The sequence below is a fragment of the Notamacropus eugenii genome, chromosome 2, assembly GCF_028372415.1.
Source record: "Notamacropus eugenii isolate mMacEug1 chromosome 2, mMacEug1.pri_v2, whole genome shotgun sequence".
NCBI classification, from domain to species: domain Eukaryota; kingdom Metazoa; phylum Chordata; class Mammalia; order Diprotodontia; family Macropodidae; genus Notamacropus; species Notamacropus eugenii.
Genome location: NC_092873.1, coordinates 292,164,403 through 292,179,260, shown reverse-complemented (window position 1 = coordinate 292,179,260; position 14,858 = coordinate 292,164,403). Strand labels below are relative to the sequence as shown.

Sequence of the window (14,858 nt, the reverse complement as noted above, 5' to 3'; positions counted from 1 at the left end):
CATAACCTAAGTATCATCTTCAACTCCTCCCTCTCTTGCTCCCCATGTCCAATCAGCTGCCAAGGCCTGCAAATTCTACATTTGCAGCATATCTCATACATACTCTTTTCTCCTCTGACACTACCACCACCCTGGTACAGGCCCTTATCTCCTCACTCCTAGACCATTACAGTAACCTGCTTGTTTGGTCTCCCTGTCTCCAGGGAGGCAGTCCATCCTCAATTCAACTATGAAAAGGATTTTCCTAAAACACAGGCATGACCATGTCAACTTGTCTTCAGTAAATCCCAGTGGCTCCCTACTATCTCCCAGATCAAATATAAATTCTTCTGCTTGATTTTTAAAGCTCTTCATAACTGTCCCCTTTCTACCTTTAGAGTCCTCTTATGCCTTACTCCTCTCTCTCTTACTCCACAATCTGGTGACACTGACCTCCTTTTTGATCCTTGTACATGACATTCCATCTTCTGGACCTATGTATTTTCACTGGCTGGCCCCCATGCCTGAAATATTTTTCATCTCTGTCATCCATATTCCTGAGCTCTTCTAGGCATGAGGTAGAGCCAGAGAAAATGCCTGGAGATAAAAAATGGAGAGCCTTGTGCGAGGAACAGCCGGGAGACTAGTGTCACTGGATCAAACAGTACATGTCAAGGAGTATGATATAAGAAGACTGAAAAAGTAGGAGGAAGCTAGGTTATGAAGGGCTTTAAATGCCAAAGAGAGCATTTGCTCCTGGAAGTTATAGGAAACCACTGGAATTTACTGGGAGGGGTTGACATGAATAGACCTGAGTTTCAGAAAAATCACTTTAATGGTTGAGTGAAGGATGGATTATAGTAGGGAGAGACTTGAAGCTGGAACACCCACTAACTGGCTATTACAATAGTCTAGGAGTGAGATGATAAGGGTCTGCATCAGAAAGGTGGAGAGGAGGAGAGGTCAGAGGACAGAAGGGACCCTCTATGAGAGATGTTGCAAAAGTTAAACCAACAGGCCTTGGCAACAGATTGGATATGGAGTGAGAGACAATGAGGAATTCAGGTTGTGAATCTGAGGGACTAGGAAAAGTGCTGCCCTCCACAGGAATAGGGAAAGTAGGTGGGGAAAGATAATGAGTTCTGTCTTGGACATATTGCACTTGAGATGTCTGCTGGACATCCGATTTGAGATGTCTGAAGGGAGTTGGAGATGCAAATGCAAAATTGGAGGTCAGCAGGGAGATTGGGGCAGGAAAGGAAAATTTGAAAATCATTAGCATAGAGACAGATTAAATCCATGAGAGCTGATGAGATCAGGGTCCAGGACAGAACCCAGAAGGACACCAATGGTCAGAGTACCTGATGTGTGTGAAAAGATCCAACAAAAGAGAGAGAGAAGGAACGGTCTGATAGGTAAGAGAACCAGGAGACAGTCGGGCCCTGAACACCTAAAGGGAAAAAAGCATTAAAAAAAGTGATTGTCAAAGGCTGCATAGAGGTCAAGGAAGATGAGGAGTAAGAAACGGCCAGGATTTGACCACTAAGAGATCATTGGTAACTTTGGAGAGGGCAATTTTGGTGGAATAATAAATAAGGTTAGAAGCCAGATTGTAAGGGTTAAGAAGAGTAAGTGGTAGCATCTAATGTAGATGGCCTTTTCAAGGAGTTTAGTTACAAAGGGCAGAGACATAGGATGATAGTGAGAAGCCTAGCTCCACATTCCTTCACTAATAGCATGCATGTTTAGAGAGCCCAGGGCTTTCAAAATCAAAGATTCAGGCCACAGAGGCAGTGTTATTCTTGGTGTTTGAGGATGACAGTTCTCATTCAATAATTTCTACTAAGATGATCACCACTGGCCTGGACCTATAGTTTTTCTTTTAGGGAGATTCAGATTTGCTTTGATGAAGTTTATCTCGTGAAGAAGGGTGCATCCACTCCACTCGTGGAACTGCACAAATTTAAATACCTAATTTCTCCTGGGCTGTGATTATGCACTTTGTAACCTGAAAGCACTTACCTTTGGCTGCTCACCATAACTCCAGGCTTTGTTTCTAAACCTACTCTGCTGCTTATCTCTTCTCTTATAAATCAGGTTGGTTCTCTGGACTCATGTGAACATCAATAAGCATTGTTCATAGGCCCTTGTTTGGATTTTTAGTGTAAGGCTGAAAACATGCCGTCTGTCAAAGCAATAAAGTCACTGGATAGGGTGCATCCATCTAGCCTGACTCTCCCTCTGGGGACAAAGATATTTAAATAGCAAAGGCTTATATCTGGTCACATTAGCAACCAAGAATTGCAGAAGAGAAGCATGTATCTTCCGAATGCAAGATGACTTGGAAAAAGCAGGCTGGTCACATGGTGAGAGGAAGGCATTACTGATGGATCTCTTAGATGAACGGCCACAGGTCTCCGGGCCATGTTGAATTAAAGGCAAGCAAAGTGGGTTGGGCCCCAGTGGAAGATATATAGGGGGGATACAAGTGAGCAGGCAAGTATGGATTTGGATGCCTTATTAATGAGAACACAAGTGTGTTGATATTTTGTTGTTGTTCAGTTCTAATATTTTAGAGGAAAGAAGAGGTTTTAGAGGAAAGAAGCCAATAAGGATCTAGCTATCAAGGACTTATTTTTTAAAAAGTGACTTCTAGAATGTACCCACCCTGGGGTGTAATCAGCCCAATCCCTTTTTTTTCCCCATCTCTATACTGTTCTGTAGAACAAGTGTTAAATGCAAAATTCCCAGGTACTCCTGGGAATGGAAATGGGAAATATTAAACAGAAAAAATGCAATAAAACATAGATGCTAATTTGTGGCTTTCTAAGTCAATATACTGCCTGCAGGGATTTATTTTTATTTCAATTTGACACCATTGCTGGACAGTAGCTGCTGGCATTGGTCCAAAAGATTCTTTGCACTGGGTACATTTTATTAATGTGGTCGACTACATTTCAGGAAGTCTTGGAGAAGGAAAGAAATACTATTTTTGAAAATGTTAACCACAAAACAAAATTAGTAAGATGACTTCATTTTCTGCACATTATTGAAGTTTAAATTAAAAAAGATTCATTCAAATGCCTTCCTCTGACCTTTGTATCAGGAGAGGTTTTTCCTCCAGAAAAGTAATTATTGAACACCTACCATATTTAAGACATGTTGGGTACCATTTTTTTATTCATTCTGTAACTACATACCATAGGGTACAAAAGTCAGCTTTGCCTATGAAGGACAATTTTTATAATAATAATAATAAAGTTATGAATGATAATATATAAAGTGCATAACACAATACTATATAATCAATTATAACAAAGCTCTTCACATAATCTCCACCTTTTATCACCTCTGCCTGGTGACAGTGTTTAAAAGAGTGAAAGGCTGCCCCCAGGAAGGGATGGAATTGGAATGGCTGGGTTCTAGTCTTGGCTCTTACTTTGTACCAGTGTAATGCAAAACAAGTTATTCTCTCTTTCTAGAACTGTTTCCTCATCTGTGAAATGGAAAAATTGGCCTAGATTATCTATAAAGTCCTCCCAATTCTGACATTCTAGGATTTAATCCACTGAAACAAAAAGAAAATGGGAGAGCCTCTTCTTTTTTGACTTGAACACAGTGGTAGTTTTCAAAATGCCCTCCTCCCTCAAAAGAATGAAATCACTTTAGAATGCCATGTTTTCACTCTCGTACAGCAGGCAAAGTGACAAGGAAATCGCAACAGTCCTTGTGTTTTATTGAAGACATATTACAACAGACAAATATTACACATGCTATACAAAATATACATTCTTATAGGTGAGAAAATATAAATACCAGGAAAGGGCAACATCAAACCAGGACAGCTTGACTGATACCTCTCTTTGGATTCAACTGATTCCACAGCTGCTGCTACTTTGGCATCCTCTGATAGAGGGTGGGGAAGGGAAGGGAGGAAGACTGAGAGGTTAGTGGGGGAACGGAGAAGACAAGCGAAGGTCAGAAATGTGTCCCTTATAAATGAAGAGATTACTTTTGAACCAGTTGAAGTACCCTTCAGCTCTGTCTCGGATAGATACAGTAACAGCTGATAATGAAACAAAGTTCACTTTGCCAATTGTATCTTTTAAATACAGATATACCGAGAAGTTCCCAGCCTCCCTTTCCTCATATTATTTTGAGTGTGATGAGGACTTGTCAAGGCACTCACCATCTATTCTATCTTACAGAGGACTTGGATTTTCAAGCCTGATTGGGGTTGATATCAACTTCCAGAACACCAGTTAATTTGAAATTTTTCATTTTATAAGTCAATAAAGGCTGGTTTAAAAAAAAAAAAGACAAGCCCAGATGATTGTTGTGATTTCAATTAATCAAAAAAAAAAGTTAAAGGGCAGAATCAGGGGATGTGGATGGACAAAATTCATTGCCCAAGCAAAAGCGGGAATAAGGTAAACGAGGTATTATTTCCAAATAAAGAAATATAAGATATCAGTTCAACCTTACAAGGGTCAACTATGTCTCTGTGGCCTTTAAATAATGTAGAGAAACAAAGCAAAATAAGGAAAGTATGTGAAATGAGGGCAAATGAACTCTTAGCATTGCATCTGCATTCTGGCATTTTTAGATTTCAGCCCGTAAACAGATAAGGATCGGGGTACAACAGTGAAGAATACAAGTCCCTCTGGACTAATCAGGAAGGAGAATGAAAGTGAACCCATGACAATAAAAACAGTTTTAGCATATAATGGATATTACCATTTGTGGGAGATAGGGTGGAAGGCTTTTAATTACCAGACAGGTGCTTGGATTATCTGACCTCCAAGGTCCCTTTTCAGCTCAAGGAGCAGCATGGGACATATAAAACATGTGATTAATATATTTTTAACGTTGGCTGTTAGGCTCCTAATTCCACCTTCCCCATCAATGTCACATTTTCTGGAGATTCATAGGATTTAGAATTAACTTGGTAGGACCTAACAGCTTCCCTAGTCTTAGTACCTATTTTATAGATGAGAAAATAAGAGAAATTAAATGACTTGCCCTAGGTTACAAAGATAGGAACAGGAGAGCCCAGAATTTGAACCTTGTTTGCCTGATGCCAAATCTTTCCACTTAATCACATTTTGTGGCTTTAAAGACTAAGATACAGGAAAGAAAAAAAGATCCAAGATGGTTTTAAATTGGGTAAAAGTCCATGAGGGAGAACAAGAAATGGTGGGATTATCAAAATCCCCTGAAAATGTGGGAATTTCACAGAAATCATAATTGGAAGGGACCTTAAAGGTCCCCATGTCAAATCTCCTTCCTAATGTAGGAATCTCTTCTATAATATCCCTAACAGAGCGTCATCCAGCCTTTACTTGAATAATTTCTCACGGTGTAGACATAGGCCACTCCATTTTTGTGTAGTGCTGATTAAAAAAAAACAAACAAAAAAACTTCCTTACAGTGAACTGACAGGTATCTGCTGAACTTACATTCATAGGATCTGGGTTCAAATTTCTGCTTAATACCTACGTGACCTTGGGCAAGTCACAATCTCTCTGGGACTCACTGTCTTCACCTGCAAGTGGTTGGACTAGCTGACACACTAGGTCCCATCCAGAACTAAACCCATGAACCCATCACCTAATGCTTCCATTTTTGCACTGATATTATAATGCCTAATTCTCCTCCCCCAACATTTTTGGTAGACTGGAATAAAGTCTGACCTGCCAATATCCTGAGGTTCTTTCTCATCTTCAAAGTGATATATGGAAGCAATTGCTCTTGCACAGGTAAATGACCTATTCTGATAACACTCCCGGGCAGACATATATTTCATGGGTCACCTAATGCCTTCTATCTTAGAGAAGTCTGAATTGTTAGGGAATAAGAATGAGAACACGGATTTGTAACAGGAAGCCAAATAACTCAGTCAGACCTAAAAGTCCATGTTATGGTAAGCCTTGGGTAACTAGGAAAATAATGCTTATTTTTTTCAGGTGAAATCAGGTAATCAATCAGTGAAGAGATAAAAATGGATGATTAGGAACACTTGCTTATCCTGCTGAAAGGCAGTGATCAGAAAAATACAGCCCTGAGCACTTCAGCTTGCCTAGGAGCTAAGTAAGCAAGGATGCCTATTATATTAGCATTAGGTAGACATTACACTATTTAGAACAAACAATGAAGAGCCACTAAGTTTGTTTAAACTGTGTGGTCAAATTGCTACTGAAGCATTAGTTCTGTCATTAGGCCAAAAAATGTATGTACAATGAAACCCGTGTGATGCCTGCTTCTACAGCAAGCACTGAGCCATGAAGCCAATCAAATTCACTTCTTTTTAGAGCTAAGCTAGCTTTGCCCCTTCTCCAGATCCACCAAGTTACTGAGGGGGGAAAACCTTGGAAGACTTACATGAACTGAAGCAAAGTGAAATGAACAGAACCAGGAGAACACTGTGTATGTGGTCACAGGGATACTGTACAGAACTGAATGACTGTGAATGACTTAGCTATTCTCAGCATTACAATGATCTAAGACAATTCTGAAAATGCTATCCACCTCCAAAGAAAGCACTGCTGGAGTCTGAACACAGATCTAAGTCTACTTTTTTAAAACTTCATTTTTCTTTGGGTTTTTTTGGGGGGGAGGGAGGGTTTCTTTCACAATGTGACTAATTTGCATGACTACACATGTATAATCTATATCAAATTGCTTGCCTTCTTAAGGAGGGGGAGGGAGGGAGAGAATCTAGAATTCAAAATTTTAAAAGACTAAGGTTAAAAACTGTTTTTACATGTAATTGGAAAAAAATTACAAAATATAAAAATTTTCACCCAAAAAAAATTACTAAAGGGACTTAAGGATCCCATGACTACAGTGCAAATGTTTTAAGCTGACCAGTTATTGGGTACCCTCCTAAGGGTAGGAATGAACCACTGATTGGAGAAGTATAGGTAATTCTTGAGACAGTGGTGAGTGGATAAATGACAGTCCAGAAATAAGCAGTGGCTAAGCCATATGCAATCACTTTGGCTAACAAGGACATGATTTCAGGCTTGTTAACATGCCATCATTCCTGCAATAGAGGAAGAGAGTCAGGGATGCTAGTCCAAGAACACCACAAAACCTTGTTTTAACCTAAGTGGTTCTGTGAAAATTGCTTTTGTTCATGTAGTGTTGGTTTTTCTTGGATCAGGAAGAGAGCCCTTCAAAGTGACTCATATTGTAACAAGACAGGGACAGGAAGGAGAAGGATAAGAAGCAGGCCTGTCTTTCAAAAATTTTTTAAATGAAGAGATTTTTTGAGAAGTGATTCTAAGTGAAAGTGTCCACTTGGCAGTGGGAAGAATGGAAATAAGGGAAAAGCAGTATTATCCAGTCAAGAAAGTGCTACTGAAGGGGTAAGGAAAACATAAGAATTAAAAATAAATCAATGGAACTTAGCTGAAATTACTGATGGATGGCATGGAAATCTTTGTGAGAATCTAGATCTTCTTGAGAAGCACATTAAACAAGAAAATTTTAGTAAGATAATTAGTGACTGACCTCCCTTTAAAAATGGCTCAAACCATGACTGGGTTAGGGGACTGGATTTGAGCATAAGACCCAGAAGCTATAAGGAAAACAGAAATATGCAACATTATTTTTCTTTGCCCACTTAAAGTCATCAACTTACAAACAAAATCTTTAGTAACCAGAAATATCATTTGTTGGGGAAAGTTAATCTGCCTTAAATATCATTTACACAAACACTGAGCCAAAGACCTCACAGAGCAATAGCTTCTCCATCTACATCTTCTTTGTATTCTACTTCCCTCTTCATCTAGGATCAAGTTTTAGCTATATGTAGCACATTTTCGTTTTTAAAAAATCATTCTCTGTCTATTTTGAAAGGAAAGTCTTTGGTCAAATAGGTTGTTCCCTCAACCCCATGTCTATGACTAGTACAACAGGACAAGTCTTTTTAGATCAAAAGCACAGTAACATGTGAGGTTTACAAAAATGAAAGGGAATAACTGAGGACAATCTGTCCATAAAAAAAAAAGTGTGAATTTCTGCCAAAGAAAAGAATGCAGAAAGTGTTAATTACCCCAGGATGGTCTTCTATGTGTAAGTTATCATGAGGTAACCATACACAGACTTCTTAATCAGTAAGTTTTCAATGCAAATTCTTTAAATTTTCCAAGTTCTACAAAATCCATTTCTGGTCTGTTAAGCAGCTGTCAAAATAAAAAGGAATATTACATAAATTGGGCATATTAAAAAAATATTTACATTAAGCTGACATTTTACATGTAGTGAATACAAAAAATATTTATAAGTGAAAATGTATTTACAACTGCTGTCCTGGTCTGATGGGGACAGAAACTTAAAACACAAAGCCCTAAACTTGGTACCAGCTTGCCAAAACAAGGATGTGATTCTTGTTTGTCGCCATGAAAAAGAAAGCACCAGCTCAAAGGTAGGCTTATGGTTACAGAAAAACTTGATGTGCACTTTAAGGTCTTCTCAGAAGACCAAGTGAAAAAGCTCTCTACAGATAGTCAGCAGCAATGTCATTCTTCCAACCTCTTTCAACTGCAAACCTGCACTTGTCCCACTGGGCCCAGAAGAAATGGTTGTTGTACTAGTCACGTCCTTGGGCCCTCTCTCGATCTGATGTGACCTAAGAGAGAAGTGAGCTGGACTCTTCCATCCTCTTTAGTGACCTGCTCACTTGGCCCACTCAGTTGTACTTGTAAACATGACAGAAAAGCAAAGGCGAGCCTTGGGGTTTCCTCTGAGCTCTGAGGTAGTACATACACAGTTGGGATTGGAGTGTGTGCCCACATGCCAGTCTGAGTTGAGTATGTTTCATGTAGCTTCACTGCCATCGTGTACGTTCTGAGTCCTGCTGAAGTTAAAGGGGTGGCCTTGCAGCCTGTGATAGGGTCTGGGGGAAGCAGAATGGTCCTCATCACTTTCTGTCAGGTTCTCACTTTGGAGAAGTCGTGGTGACTCAAGGACTGGCTGCTGGGGAAAGTGGGATTGTGGAAGTCCTAGTTCTTTGTTTATGCCCCATAATGGCCGCTGGGACGATTCTGAGAATAAAATATCAAACAAGATAATACAAGATCAAAATTCATTTTTAATGACTTTTTTCTTTTCCTTTCTTAAACCAACTCTTTTTGAAACAAAGTTTTTCAGTATTCCTTAATAAACACTATTGATGGGGCTAACTTTAGCACCCCATTCCATTCCCACTTCCTCCATCTAAACCAGGAGTGAGAGACCCTTTACTCTGGCACTCCTCTCTTAAAAATAAAGCATTCACCCTAAAGCACATGGAAGCACTTGCAGAATTCAATGCTGATTTATTAATCTAAAATGTCATACCACAGATGATAAATCCTTGATTTGGTACAGGCAAGAAATTTCTGACAAGAAATCCATGGTAAGCATCACCCATTGCCCTTCCCCTCCCTGTCCACCTGACAAAAAAGTTAGCACTGAAAAGATTATTCACATAGTATCTCTTGAAAGAAAGCTTTTCTGCCAGGTAGAGGTTTCAATTTCATTTCTCCTCTACTTGGCTCTACTCAGAGTGAAATAATAGGTAGAAGTAAGGTGCTTCCCCCTACCTTGGGACACTGTTAACAATATGCTCTATTAATATGCTTCATGTTTGGGACTGGAAAGCCAGATATCAACAAAAACTATTCAGAAACAAAAATGAAATATGTTTAAAACAAAAAGACCTATAGAACAATTATGATGGACACAGGCAAAGGACTCTCACTTGCGACTTTCCTTATTTGGAAAGATAAAATAACAAAGGCAAGTAAAGATAAGGAAAGAGAAATCAGAGATTGGTGTGTCCATTTGTTTCTTTCATATCCACTACCCTGTGTTCTGAGGAGAAAGGTAATGAATGGGCCCTGGCTAATGTCTTTCCCTGAGCAGCAGCAGTAATGACAAATGATGGGTATAACTTCAACAATGGCACTTTTCCAACTTAGGAATGCCATTTCTGCCACACAAAAACCCTCTAGTCTCTTACACACAGAGGCCTGAGGAATGCTTCTTGTCTGATAACCGAACCCAGCTTAGTTACAGGTCAGGCTTTCTCAGGAGATACGATGCTCAGGGCAGGCCCACACACTGCAAATATTCAATGTGCATATTCCCCCATCTTCTCCTCTTCAGCTGCTCCTGCCCTTCACCAGAGGACCTGGGCTGGCAAAAGAGGCTGGAGTGCTGACCGGTTGAAGAATTGGCCTTTAAAGGTGCTTTTCAGGGGCCAAGGACAGAGCTGGGTTTCATTCACTCCCTCAGTAATCCAACAAAGATTTACCAAGAGCCCAAGTACAAGGTATTAGGTGTTTTTCTCTAGCAGTGTTTGGGAAAGCAGTAGCCTTACTCCATCCCTCCCCCAAAATGCTACTCTGTGGTATGTCCCCAAATCAGAGCAGCCTTAAGCACAGCCCACAAAGGAAATCAGGAAACTGGACAGTGAGAAAAGCATTTCATATTTATCTCATAGTATCTAGAAGCTGCTACAAGTCAACTGAGTGCAAACTTTTTATTCTTCTCAATGAAACTACCAAAAAAGGAAGGATCTTTCAATCTTCCTACTATAACTTTTACACTTTATTCACTGTTATTCCACTAAAAATAAAAGATGAAAAAGGGGAGGACACACATTTTCTAACTAAGCTCAACCTCCTATGTACCCTGTAATTTTAAAATAGCATCATTTTGTTAGCACCCAAAAGTTTTCTCAGTCCTACCAAAACAGAAATCTTTGATTCTAGTTTATAGCACAAAATTCAGCATTATGAAAGTAGGTACATACTTCATCAAACCAATTCATTTTGCACAATGCCAATTGACAAAGCTGTGTTAGGTTCAAAGTTAAAAACTCAAAGCAAAGAAAGTAACTCTTGAAAGAAGAAAACAAAGTATCAGGGAAGCCTTACCACTGCTCATTTGTGTGGATACAAGTGCCTTCTCATTTATCCTGTCATGGTTGGTGAGGAAGCCTGACATGTCTCTATCTCCAGTGGACATCAAGGTGTCCACAGCTGAAGTTTCTGGGGAAGGATGTGCCAAACAAGCCTCCTGGGGGATCTGGACCATGAGGCTAGACAGCGTTTGATCTAGGCCATCCTCTTCAGTGATATAAGCGTATGGACAATATTCTCTGGTCCTGGAGTAGATGTTGGCATTGTCATAACAATCCGAACAGATCACTCGGCTTCCACTGCCACCTGAGGACAATATGTGAAAAACCAAAACATTCCTCACAGAAGAAGTGAAGCAGCCAAGCCCTATTCTTCCTGCTCAATCATGATTTTGTGAAATTATGATGAAACCAAAGGAGCTGAGACAAAGTTGGCATCACAGCCCAAGACACTCCTCTGGGTTATGCAAAACAAAGCAAGGACTAAGGAGGTGGGAACTCATTCCACGAAACCCTCACAGCAAAGTAGGCAATGCTGGCTTCTGGAAGAAAACTTGCAAGGATCTGGGATGGGGACACAATCTCAACAAGCTAGGTTACCAGCAATTTTTTTAGCACATTTACCCCTTTCCTCGGATAACACTGGTTTGATACTCTCAACCAATGCTTCATTCCAACCCTTGTAAGTAGATATTTTGCCTATTTCTGGCAATTAAGACTTTTCTTTACTGGAGTCAGCATGGTACAATAGAAAGAATTCTGGCTCTGTAAAACACCTGGGTTCAAATCCTGCTTCTCACAATTGATCTTGGCTAATTACAAACCTCCTTGGGGCCCTAGTTTCCTCCTTTATAAAATGAAGGGGCTGTGCTAGATGTTCTTTGAGATAGATGACTGCTCTGAATCTAGGACCCTGTGAGCTCTGCCTGGCAAGGATTTCTGTCTAAAAACAATCATACAGATATAAGTTAGAGGATCTGGGTTCCACTCTCTGCTCTGCTGCTCACTACCTATGAAACTCTGGACAAGTCCCTTCCTCCTTCTCAGACTGTACAATAAGGAGGCTGGACTGGTGACCTTGAAGGTCCCTATAAGCTCAAAATCTGGGTTTCTTTTCTTTATAACCAGATGTTTTCCCGTAGGGTTCTATCCTTAAAACAATGCAAGAAAATAGGATGTACTTCACAAAAATGTTTTAAAACCAATTTTTCCCAAACACATCTTTTTTGCATAGTGAAGAAAATGTGCACTATTTGGGTCCAAGACAGGCTGGAACGATAACTAAGTGGGTGCAGCTACCTTCTGGGCCTTTATGTATGTATCCACTTGCAGGCGGCATGAGCTGCTGGTGACTCCCAGCCTCAGAGTTGCTATAACCTTCCTGTGGTTCAGACAGTGTTCCCTGAGAAGACAAGTAGCTGGGGATGTCAGCAGGCAGATTCAGTTCTTCTGCAGAGACAGGCACACAAGCAACTTTCAAGTCAACACTCAGAAAAGTACTGAGCATGTACAGTCTATGTAAAGGTATATTACCATTAGCCAAGTTACCTGGGGACACCAGCAATCCTATCCATACACATCTCTTGGCTCCAGGCATTTTATCTGTGCCTAGAATGTTCTTCCTTCTCTGCTCTGATTACTGACTTCCCTAGATTCCTTTTAAGTCCCAGCTAAAATCACACATTCTACAGGAAGCCTTCCCCAAATCCTCCTAATTACAGCATATTCCTTCTTTTAATTATTTCCTATTTATCATATTTATTTATTTGTTATATGCCTTGTATATATTTGTTTGTATGCTGTCTCCCCCAGCACGGGCTGTCTTTGGCCTCTTTTTTAAATACCCAGCCCTCAGCAAAATGCCCAGTACATAGTAAGCACTCAAAAAATACTGATTGACTGATATCCCCCCAACCTATAACTGCACTTAAAAACCATCACCACTGGCCAGTTACCACTTCTATCTCTCTCCTTTATAAGTTCTGAAAAAAAAAAATCATTCACCCACAATTTTTCCCTTTTGTCATACTTTCAGTATGGCAGATGCATAAAAGTAGTAAAATCGCCACACTATTTCTCCCCTCCAAAACAAATGATCTGATCTGAGCTCCAGTGGGATGAAAGAGATCAAGACAAAGGGGCCACTGCAACTCACAGAGCGTCAGGAACATATTTTTTGCCCAAGGAGAGGCTTTGGAAGGTTAACAGTCATTTCAGAATGCTCCTCATACACAAATTTCCTGATACATCAAAGAAGTCAAAAAAACTCTAGCAGAAAAACCCTTCCCCCCAGCCACCCCTTATCACAAACCAGGGAGAGATGATCCAGGTCCCTTAGTTCACTCCTAATATTCCCCTGCACAGCAATGACTAAAACCTAAAAAAACAAGCTCTAGCTCTGCGGCCCCTTCTCACCTGTGTTGGTGATGCTATAGTCTTCGTTCTTCCTTCTCATATGGTAGATAACAATGACCCAGATCAGGGAGGTGCCTACCACGCAACACACCACCACGATGATAACAATCCCCACCGTGGTCCAGCCATCATCTTCATGACCAATGTTACTTTGAGAGGAATCACAATTGGAGGAAGAGATTACGTTTAAGTAAATGTGACCACGTTCTGTCCCCAAGGTGTTGGACATGATACAGGTATATTTCCCAGCATCTTCTAGCCCAGCATCAACAATGATGAGAAGCTGATTGGCTGCTGCAAAGAAGTGTCTTTCGGTCACCATCAGAGGACCATCATCTTTGGTCCAGTTGAGGCGAGGGCTTGGACTTCCTCCAGCAATGCACTGCAAGACAGCCGTTTCACCTCGAGTTACAGTTCTGTCCTCCAGAGGTCTAATAAAAGAAGGTGTTTCTAGAAGGGGAAAAAGAACATTTTAAGTTAGGCAACCTGACTTGCACCTGTCTTTAATAAACTGGGAAAAGGAACATGTTTCTAGTATTATTTAAACTCTTTGGTGCAATACTGCTTCAAACCCCTATATTACCATGGAAAACCATCAGAAAGTCAATGGATTCACCTACAGCTGGACAAAGGACATGTGTAAGGTATTTGTTCCTTTTGTCAAGAGCAGAGGGATTAGTTCTACCATGACAGAGCAGAACTTATACTTCTCTATCACAGCCTCTCCACCAGACTACATGACTCACCCAATTTTATTTCAAAACGATACTCCTCCCCATAAGGGACAAGACCAGGAGATCCAGGCTCCCAGGCCAACTTGGAATGAAGATGTCTCGTTTAGCAGGGTTCTTTACCACAAGACCAGGGGTAGTTCCTGAGACAAGAGGCTTCTGTCAAATACTGTGAACCAAGGGAAAGGAAAAGAAGCTCACCTAACACAGTTAAGGTGGCATTCGCCGAGAGACCACCTGCAGTATTTTGTGCCATGCAGCTATATATTCCCATGTCTTCTATCTTCACATTGGCAATGAAGAACACATCATCCTCAGGCATAACATGCATGCGTCTTTCTCGGGCTGCAGGGAAGTCTGTGCCACCATCCTTCTGCCAGGAAATCTGAGGTGCAGGGTGACCCTCTGCAGCACATTCCAGTCTGGCCATGGCTCCAGTACGGATAGTTAGGTCCATTGGGGTTTTCAGAAATGATGGTAGCTCTGTATCAAAAAGCGTCATAGCAAAAATGAGATGAAGAATACACATGTACAAGAAAAACTAGCATCCTCGCTACCAAATCCTAGCTCCTCATAAACGCTTGTGCTTCTCGATCAGGTGTGATAGAGGCAGCCTGAAGGAGAAATGGGAGGCCAGTGAGACTGTGCCCCTCCAGGCTCCGGGGAGGTGACCACTCCACTCCCAAGAACCTGGTAAGTAGCAGCACCCTGCCTCCCCCTGGCCCTGAAGAAGTAACCAGAGGACCTGTGGCTCCAGCACTTGCTTGCCTGCCTACCAGCAAGTCTCAGCAGTCACGCCTACAATATACCCAGAAGAGTTC

At 40.9% G+C, this 14,858-nt stretch overlaps 1 protein-coding gene across 2 annotated transcripts in view; it reads right to left on the bottom strand.

Annotated features, from left to right (window-relative positions):
- Positions 1-7,129: 7,129 nt before the first annotated feature.
- The window catches only part of LRIG2 (leucine rich repeats and immunoglobulin like domains 2), a 36,982-nt gene continuing 29,253 nt past the window's right edge, over positions 7,130-14,858 (bottom strand). For both annotated transcript variants that reach the window (XM_072644382.1, XM_072644383.1), the window contains 5 exons: positions 14,239-14,520; positions 13,307-13,756; positions 12,191-12,340; positions 10,908-11,198; positions 7,130-9,029 (listed from right to left, as the gene is read on the bottom strand). In XM_072644382.1, the coding sequence (XP_072500483.1) occupies positions 8,803-9,029; positions 10,908-11,198; positions 12,191-12,340; positions 13,307-13,756; positions 14,239-14,520 (1,400 nt within the window). In that variant the 3' untranslated portion in view covers positions 7,130-8,802. The remainder of the gene's footprint in view (positions 9,030-10,907; positions 11,199-12,190; positions 12,341-13,306; positions 13,757-14,238; positions 14,521-14,858) is intronic.